Below are 9,129 nucleotides of genomic sequence, written 5' to 3' on the forward strand. Positions count from 1 at the left end.
TTTTTAAGCCATGAGGAGTATTTTTGAGATTCTGTATTTTTCGGATTATAAGATGCACCAAGATTTTGAAGAGGCAATTAAAAAAAAAAAAAAAAAGCTTTTGCACCGTTTTTCATGAAAACAGGCCCGTTTTTTGTCAAAACGGAGGAGACTTGTAGAGTGCTCTTGGGGGCTGGGGGAGGGCAAAAACGAGCAAAAAACGGCCCATTTTCCATGAAAACGGCCTCCTTTTTGTCAAAAAAAGAGGCATGAATAGCCTTTAGAAGGCTTATAGAGTGCTCCTGGGGCTGGGGGGGAGGGCAAAAACGAGCAAAAAACGGCCCATTTTTCATGAAAACGGCCCCCTTTTTGTCAAATAAAGGGCATGAATAGCCTTTAGAAGGCTTATAGAGTGCTCCTGGGGACGGGGAGCAAAAAGGAGCAAACAACAGTCTGTTTTTCGCTCATTTTAGCCCTCCCCAGCCCCCAGGAGCACTCTGGAAGCCTCCTAAAGGCTATGCACGGCCATTTTTGCAAAGGGGGCGGGGCTTCAGGAGGCCAAAAAATGCTGTATTCAGTGTATAAGACGCACCCAGATTTTCACCCTCTTTTCTGAGGGAAAAAGGTGCGTCTCATACTCCGAAAAATACAGTAGTTTCTGGGCAACCTGATTCCTCTCCTTTTGACTGAAAATGGAAACATTCAAAACAAGTCCAACCGCAAAGAAAATACGGTCCCCGAGAAATGCCTCTTAAGAGCTCACCCAATCACAGATCCTTATTTACAGAAGCAACAAATGCTCTCCCTACCATTTATCCCCCCCCCCCGCCGCCCCCGCCGCCAAACAAGTTCATTCAACATGAGACAAAACTCTGAGGTAGAAAGATATTTCGATTTAAATCATAACGGAAGGTTAAACAGAAAATGCGGAGGAAATGCCGAAGGGGAGATTTCAGCAGCTCACTCTTCCTTTTATGTGTGTGCATTCAGGGTACTGCCGCCCTGTGAGATCTTTCTCTTCTGGTTTCTCAACTAGCATCATTTTCAGAAGGGGCGCAGATGGAACAAACTTTCCAAGATGGCGGATGACCTACTCAGGTCAACAAAACATGCTTTCTTTTCTTTATTCACATGGTCATTAAGGCTGCAATTTTCCAGGATTTTTCCAAGTCTAAATATGTGTAGTTCATTAGTGAGAGTCTACTACATTGCTGTCCCATAAATAAGCTAAGTCAGTGATAGCGAAACTTTTCGGCACCGAGTGCCCAAACCGGAACACACATGCAAGTGTGCGCATGTGCGTATGCCGGAAACCTGAAGACCAGCTGGCTGGTGAGCGCATACCTGTTGTCAGGTTATTTTTGGGGGCTGCTTTCAGGCCATTTTCTGGCACTCCGGCGCCCACGAAGACCAACTGGCTGGCGCATGTGCCCAGAGAGAGGGCTCTATATGCCACTTCTGGCACACGTGCCATAGGTTTGCCATCACGGAGCTAGGTTATACAACCATACTCCTTACTGTGGAGAAGTTTTCTAGAACTGGGAAACACATCTCTGCACACCAAGACGCCTGCCTTTCACTCTCCTATCGGAACAAATTAATACCACACTCTCCTATCAAGAGATGCTAAGCGACAACTAGAACAAGGAAGTCATCCCATTCTAGAAAAGCTGGAACGGATTTCAACTTTCAGGTTAAGTTAGAACTCCCTCATTTTCAGTTAGAACAAGTCAACAAAGTGCCTTATCTTGAGAAAATATCCTGTGTGTCTCCTCTCGTGAACTTGTTTCTCAGGCAAGCAGGACTAACTATAATATGTACAAGTGTGCAATTCTAAGATGAGCAACCAACCTATTTGCATAAATTCACTAAGCCCGGCAAGAAGTGACTTCACTGGCCATACTTTTTTTTTAAATGCCACCTTTATCCCAAACACCAGTTTTATAAGAGCCATGATTGCGCAGATGATTCGAATACAATATGGCAGGCTAACTCTGCCCACTGCCAGCAGTTCGATCCTGACTCAACCTTCCATCCTTCCGAGGCTGGTAAAATGAGGAGTAGATTTTTGGGGTCAAAATGCTGACTCTGTAAACCACTTAGGGCTCCTGTAAAGCACTAGGAAGCAGTATATAAGTGCTATTTTCTAGGAAGCGGTATATAAGTGCTATTTTCATCATGTGCAAAGTTTTAAAACATACAGTTGGGCCAGAATCAGATCTGGTATTCTTTGCAGCTTGACTAAAACAAAATAGAATGGATCTAGGATCATCTTAAAGCAGCCTGGAAGTTGCTTTCTGGAGACATCTAACAGACAGATCATATACCTTGTGATTCACAAAGAAGACTTTTAAAGCTCTTGTGTAATTGTTCTGTGGGAAATGGCAAAACTCTTGAATCTTCAGCAGTGCAATTTTGGAATAAAAATAAAGATGGAAATGAGAGTATTTACTGTTTGTGAGGGATGCGGTGGCTCAGTGGCTAAAATGCTGAGCTTGTCGATCAGAAAGTTCAGCGGTTCGAATCCCTAGTGCCGCATAACGAAGTGAGCTCCCGTTACTTGTCCCAGCTTCTGCCAACCTAGCAGTTTGAAAGCACGTAAAAATGCACATAGAAAAATAGGAACCACCTTTGATGGGAAGGTAACAGCGTTCCATGCGCCTTCAGTGTTTAGTCATGCCAGCCACATGACCACGGAGATGTCTTTGGACAGCTCTGGCTCTTCGGCTTTGAAACTGAGATGAGCACCGCTTCCTAGAGTTGGGAACAACTAGCACATATGTGCAAGGGGAACCTTTACCTTACGTTACTGTTTGTGAGGCCTCACTCCTCCCAAATAACTTTGCCTGAAGCATCCATAAAGTAAGATTTCCTGCTTGCTGTCAACTTTTGTCAACATGTCCTTGGCTCACATCTCTTACTCTTGCTGAAACAGGGTGGCTGATTGTCAGTCTCATCTCTAAAATGTATAATTAATAACTCAATCCTATCTATATCTAAATCATCCGGAGTTGAAATATCGCTAAAAGACTGCTGAGCCTTTCTGAGATTGTGGCATCAAACCATCATCTACCTCCATCGTCCAGTGTGGAGCCACTTCAGGCTCAGTTCCTGTTTTGGAAGCCGGACAAAATAAAAACCCACAATTGTGTATTCGGATTTAGCTCAAGAAAGATGTCATTCCTTATAAGAAACAGATTCTAGTATGTTTTCAGCCTGAGCCTTTTTTGGTCATTCTGGATTACTTGTTTTTAGTGGAACGACTCTGAATTGGTTGACGGAAAACAGATCAAGCTGACCTGTTCTTCTTTGACCATGTGCTCTAAAAATCCCACCTCTCTTCTACCACAAACATACCCAGACCAAAAAAAAAAAAAGATTTCCCAAAGAAAAATATGGGGATATTACCCAGTAAAATCGAAGCCACCACTTTCTGTTGAAAAGTAAAGGCATCCGAAACTTTGGTGGCTCTTCCTGCATTGCTTCTCAACTCCAGGAAGCCCCCTCCAATTTTATTGCCTTCTAGTTATGTCGGGGGACATGGTGGCTCAGTGGCTAAGATGCTGAGCTTGTCGATCAGAAAGATCAGCAGTTTGGCGGTTCGAATTCCTAAAAAAAAAACCATGGTACTGAAGAATCAACTAAATCTCGTTTTCCAACACAATCCTTTATCATAGTTGCCATTCCAATCCAACAGCTGCTCCCAAACCAGGTAAAGGTTCCCCTTGCACATATGTGCTAGTCGTTCCTGACTCTAGGGGGCGGTGCTCATCTCCAGTGGCGTATTAACCATTAAGCAGACGAAGCACATGCTTAGGGCACCAGGCCCAAATGGAGAACCACAAAGTTGAGAAAAAGAAAAACCGCCAATGAAGATCTGTACAGTTTGTACAAGGGAGGGGGACACCCAAGATTTGTCAGTGCTTAGAGCACCAATGAGCCTTAATCCGTCACTGCTCATCTCCGTTTCAAAGCTGAAGAGCCAGCGCTGTCTGAAGACGTCTCTGTGGTCGTGTGGCCGGCATGACTCAAGCACCGAACGCTGTTACCTTCCCACCAAAGTGGTCCCTATTTTTCTACTTGCATGTTTAACGTGCTTTCAAACTGCTAGGTTGGCAGAAGCTGGGACTAGTAACAGGAGCTCGCTTCATTATGCGACGCTAGGGATTCAAACCAATGGTGAAATTCATTTTTTTTTACTACTGGTTCTGTGGGTGTGGCTTGGTGGGCGTGGTAGGAAAAGGATACTACAGTCTCCATTCCCATCCCACTCCAGGGCCAGCCAGAGGTGGCATTTTCTGGTTCTCCCAACTACTCAAAAATTTCCGCCACCGGTTCTCCAGAACCTGTCAGAACTTGCTGAATTTTTCCTCTCATTCGAACCCAAACCAGGAGAAACTCCAACTGCAGCGCTGCTTCAGGCTCCCCCCAAGACACCCCCCCTCCAGGACAGACAAAGCCCAGATGGCATCCCCCCCCCCAGCTTTTCTTCCAATTCCTCCTTGAGGAGGGGGTCAGAATCCCTCCCAAAGCAGCTCAGGTTTCAGGATTTCCCATTAAGGAACAAAGGCGCCTCCGGGAGGCGGAGAAACTCCGTCTCGACCCACCTCCCACCCTCCAAACCCGGGGGAAGGAGGGGGCGCGCCCCCGGCTCCTTGCAAGCCGGCAAGCGCAGCATCTGCAGCCTTTGTCTCCGACGGAGGAGGAGGAAGCCCCAGGCGCTGCGGGAGCCATGCAAGAGGAACCGGAGGCCAACTGCAGCGAGAGCCGGCGGCTGCAGCGCCTCCTGAGCCGCCTGTGGCAGGAGCTGCGCGCCGGGGGTCCGGGACCCGCCACCAGCGCCCCTTCCAGCCCCGCCGCGCGGGCCCCGGGCGAGGACGACGCCTACCTGTACATCCTGCTGATCATGATCTTCTACGGCTGCCTGGCGGGCGGGCTGATCCTGGCTTACACGCGCTCGCGCAAGCTGGAGTCCAAGCACGACCCCTACCATCTCTACATCGAGCGCGACTGGGAGGCGGCCGGGAAGGGGGTCCCTGCCAGCCCGGGCGAGCGGAGCAGCAGCGGAGAGAGCGACCCCCAGTGAGAGGGCTTGGGGGAAGCAGGCAGCCCAGCCCCACTGCCCACCACCCACCATCCCGGCCGAAGGGGGCCAGCCTTCCTGGGTAAGACCCCTTGCAAAGGGTGCGGGGCTTCAGGGTTCAACAGGACGACTCCTCGGCGTGGGGAAGGCGGCTCACTGGCTTTCGAAGCCCCCCACCCAGGAATTGCAGCATTAGACAGATTGTGCGTAAAGGAGGACAACAGGTTGGGTTGAATATGGCTCTTGCACACACACACACACATACAAACACCTCCACCCCAAAAATCATGGGTGGCTTTGAAAGAAGAGGAACCCCCCCCCCATTCTGACTGCTTCCCACCCAACCTGCTTGCTTCATCTGGCTCTGCTCTGCAAAATAGGTGAGTTCTCTAACTAGCGCCTTGCTCATCCATCCCGTTGGGTTTTTAAGGCACCTTGTCTGCCAAATGTGTATTCTGCAATGGATTTTGGAAGAAGGAGGAGAAACAGCATGAAAGTGGAGGACTGACGCAGTGGAGGCTCTCGCTCTTCTTCATCCCTCCTGGCAGCTGCCAGGGCTGGATTTTGTCAAAGGAGGCAGAAAGAGGCCACGGCTGCATCCAGGAACTGGGTGAGAATGCAAAGCTTCGTCTTGCAAGAGAGCTCAGAGCCTTACAGTTCCAAAGGGTGCCCATTGTTTTTTTCTGCTTTCACAATCGCAAATCAGTGCGCCTCCGTCACAGGATGCAGGGCAGCATCTATTTAAGGCAAGAGTGGGCCAACTCCAGTGCTGAGGATTTCAGAACGCTGTGATGCTGGCTTTCAGAAAACTCAAGCGTGCGAATGCTCCCAAATCATCAGAAAAGGACAATCTCAAGATCTCAGGATAAGACTAAAGCAGGACTCTTACGCCTGCTCTTAAGAACTGCCTCAAGCCCCATCCACGATTCCCCTAATGGATCCAGTTGGCTTCTCATTGTTTTTAAGAGGAAAAATATAGGTAGGGGAGGACAAACCCAGGTATGAGAAGATGGAAGGATCTGTTTGAAAAGTAGGGCTGATCCAAAGCCGAACATTTAGGATTTTGTGTCGTTGGCAGTGCCTTACCTGTTTTCTTACTTAAAAAAAAAACAACACTTTTCAGATGATCATCAAATCCCATAAGCAGTATTTCGGCGGAGAGGCCATTTCTGTAATGAACCAATTTTAATCAAATAGAAACCTCTTGTTTAATTTAGCAAAGGTGTTGTCTTTGCCTAATGTTGCCTAGATGTTGTCTCAAATAAAATAAATGCTATCACTTTGTTAACAGAGAAGTAGAGCTCATGAAAACGATGTCCATCTTTTAATGATTTTTGAGAGGTAGATTTCCAGTATAAATGAAATAACGTTTAAATGAACAATTCTTGTTTCTAGGGTGCGATGAATCTTATGCCGATAGGACCGTGAGGTTGAACCTATGGCACACATGTCCAAAGTGGCAAGCAGAGCCATGTCTCCTGGCACGGGCAGCCTTGCCTGTTAATCTTCTGGGTTCCTGGCATGCATATGCATGCGATGATGAACTATCCTTCACCCGTACAACACTGCCAAAAACCAGTGTGCGCATGCGTGCCAGCCAGTTGATTGTCGGGTGAGCATGTGTGCCAGAACCTGGAAGTCCGGCTTTTCTGGGGCGTGATCCCTTTGAGCACACAGCAGTGCTGAAAACCAGGGTGCGCATGCATGCATGCCAGCCAGCTTATCGGGCGTGCATGCGCACTAGAACCCAGACGTTCGGCTTCTCTGGAGTGTGGCCCTGACGAGCGGACGCGCACGAGAGCAATGTTTCCGCGTGGCCGTTCGCTATCACTGCGGTACGACATCCCACTTTCCTGGGAAGGGTTTGATGTGTATGAAGGTAACAACAGCTAAAGAACTGGCAGTTGTGATTTGCAGTCTTAAATATATTTATGCACTTTTGTGGTGACCAGGTGCTTGCTCAAGTGCCGAGTGACCTCTCATCACTAGCACTGATGATGTGACCCAGTTTGAGTAATGAAATGTCTGCCAGAAAACAAGCAACTCCAGAGAACGCTAAGGAGCTTTCCTGAGGTCTCCTTGCTTTCCCATCCTTCTTAGAATAGCACAGGGGTTGGCCACCTGCGGCTCTGGAGCCACATGTGGCTCTTTCATCCCTCTGCTGCGGCTCCACAGTTGAGAGGGCTTTCGGTTAGGACCTTTGTGGCTCTTTGAGTGTTTAAGGTTGCCGACCCCTGGAATAGCAGATAGGGTCTTCTGAGAGGCAGGTCCCATTTTCATCCATCCACAAAGGGCCTTAATATCCCTGTGCAAATTTCAGACCCCGCCAACAAAGCTTCCTTTGCAAATGCCCCTAGGTGGGAATATTTATTGCAATGGTACTTCTTCCATCGTAACTCGGGCAGCAACATTTAATAGGCTGTTCTCCCTTCTAAATGTTTCCCTTCAGCATTGATTAATCCCAAATATTACAGAATAAATTTCGACCGGAGTGGAAAGAGGCTCCTTCACAGTTGAGCAGATGGCTGAGAACATGTTTTGTTTTCCCCCCAAATTTTTTCTTAAAACATTACAACTTTTGCCTTCTTTAGACCTATTTTGTTTTCATCTTAGTAAGGATGATTTCTTCTTGCACCTTCAAAGGCATTCAGAAGGACACAGTACAATTTCTACATAAGCGCCGTCAGTGGTGGGATTCAAATAATTTAACAACCGGTTCTCTTCCCTAATGGTTTCTTCCAACAACCAGTACACACAACTGCTCAGAAAGTTAACAACTGGTTCTCCCAATGTGGTGCGAACTGGATGAATCCCACCACTGAGTAGGGTATATGAACATATGGCGGAGTGGTGGCAGTGGTTATAGATTGTAATAGTTACACACTGAAAATAAAACCTTAAAAGGTGCCTGCAAAGATCTCTTCATGGACTGAGTGGAATCCACTGGTAATAAATACCTGAGTGGTTTATAGTTGCTGGGAATTCTACCAACGCCCAGGGTATGCGCAAGTCTCCCAAAGCTCATACTGGCTGATTTCAGAAAGCTTTCAATGCAGCCCATTACCAATAAAGCTTTGCTGCTGTGGAGTAAGGATAGGATATGAAATGATATTTAGGTATTTATTGCCCTTAGATCTTTTTTTTCCTGTTAAGAGTAGCAAGAACTTGAGCCTCTGCTTGGAATGCAGCTGAGGTCAGGGATGGAGTTTCTATTTAACTATCTCTCTTTATTACGTGCCCTTCCACTCCATGGACTAATCAGAGCAGGTGTCTCTTCTGCTGTCTTTCTGCATGCCTGCTTTCCTTTTATGTGGTATGTGGGTCTCTGAAGATTGTACATGCCAGGAAGCACTAGCGTATTTTTCGGAGTATAAGACGCACCAAGATTTTGAAGAGGCAAATTGCAGACCTCCCCAAAACAACCTATTTTTCATGAAAACTGGCCCATTTTTTGTCAAAAAAAGGGCATGAATAGCCTTTAGGAGTCTTGTAGAGTGCACCTGGGGGGGGGGAGCAAAAAACAACCCGTTTTTTGTGACAACGGGCCCATTTTTTTGTCAAAAAAGGGCATACATAGCCTTTAGGGGGCTTATAGAGTACTCCTGGGGGCTGGAGGGGCACAAATCAGCCCCTCATTGCCGATTTGCTCATTTCTGCCCTCCCCAGCCCACAGGAGCACTCTGAAAGCCTCCTAAAGGTTATGCACGGCCATTTTGCTGAAGGGGACGGGGTTTCGGGAGGCAAAAAAATGCTGTATTCAGTGTATAAGACACACCCAGATTTTCAGCCTCTTTTTTGAGGGAAAAAGCTGCGTCTTATCCTCTGAAAAATACGGTAATTGTCAGATGCGCTGCCCTGGGTCATGGGGCCAGGGCTTAGAAAATGATGAACCTTTTTTGGCACTGAGTGCCAAAAAGGGATTGTGCACATGTACACTCGTCAGGGATGAGTGGGAAATGAACTTCCAGTTTCCGGCACACGCATGTGCACCAGCCAGTCTTCTGGTTACTGGCACGCATGCGTGTGCGACGATCAGCTGGCATGCGCACAAGGGAAATCGGAAGAGC

The 9,129-nt window shown here is 47.5% G+C and overlaps 1 protein-coding gene across 1 annotated transcript; it reads left to right on the plus strand.

The window, feature by feature from the left end:
• Positions 1–4,366: 4,366 nt before the first annotated feature.
• Positions 4,367–6,386, plus strand: KCNE5 (potassium voltage-gated channel subfamily E regulatory subunit 5). The gene has a single exon (XM_081964043.1). It carries the CDS (start codon positions 4,712–4,714, stop codon positions 5,063–5,065), a length of 354 nt encoding a protein of 117 aa, XP_081820169.1. The 5' UTR covers positions 4,367–4,711; the 3' UTR covers positions 5,066–6,386.
• Positions 6,387–9,129: the final 2,743 nt, after the last annotated feature.

Source organism: Natrix helvetica (assembly GCF_964273705.1).
Source record: "Natrix helvetica genome assembly, chromosome: 11".
NCBI lineage: Eukaryota > Metazoa > Chordata > Lepidosauria > Squamata > Natricidae > Natrix > Natrix helvetica.

Bases quoted from the DNA above. Each gene is read 5' to 3' on its own strand.
- KCNE5 (XM_081964043.1), top strand. From the start codon at position 4,712: ATGCAAGAGGAACCGGAGGCCAACTGCAGCGAGAGCCGGCGGCTGCAG.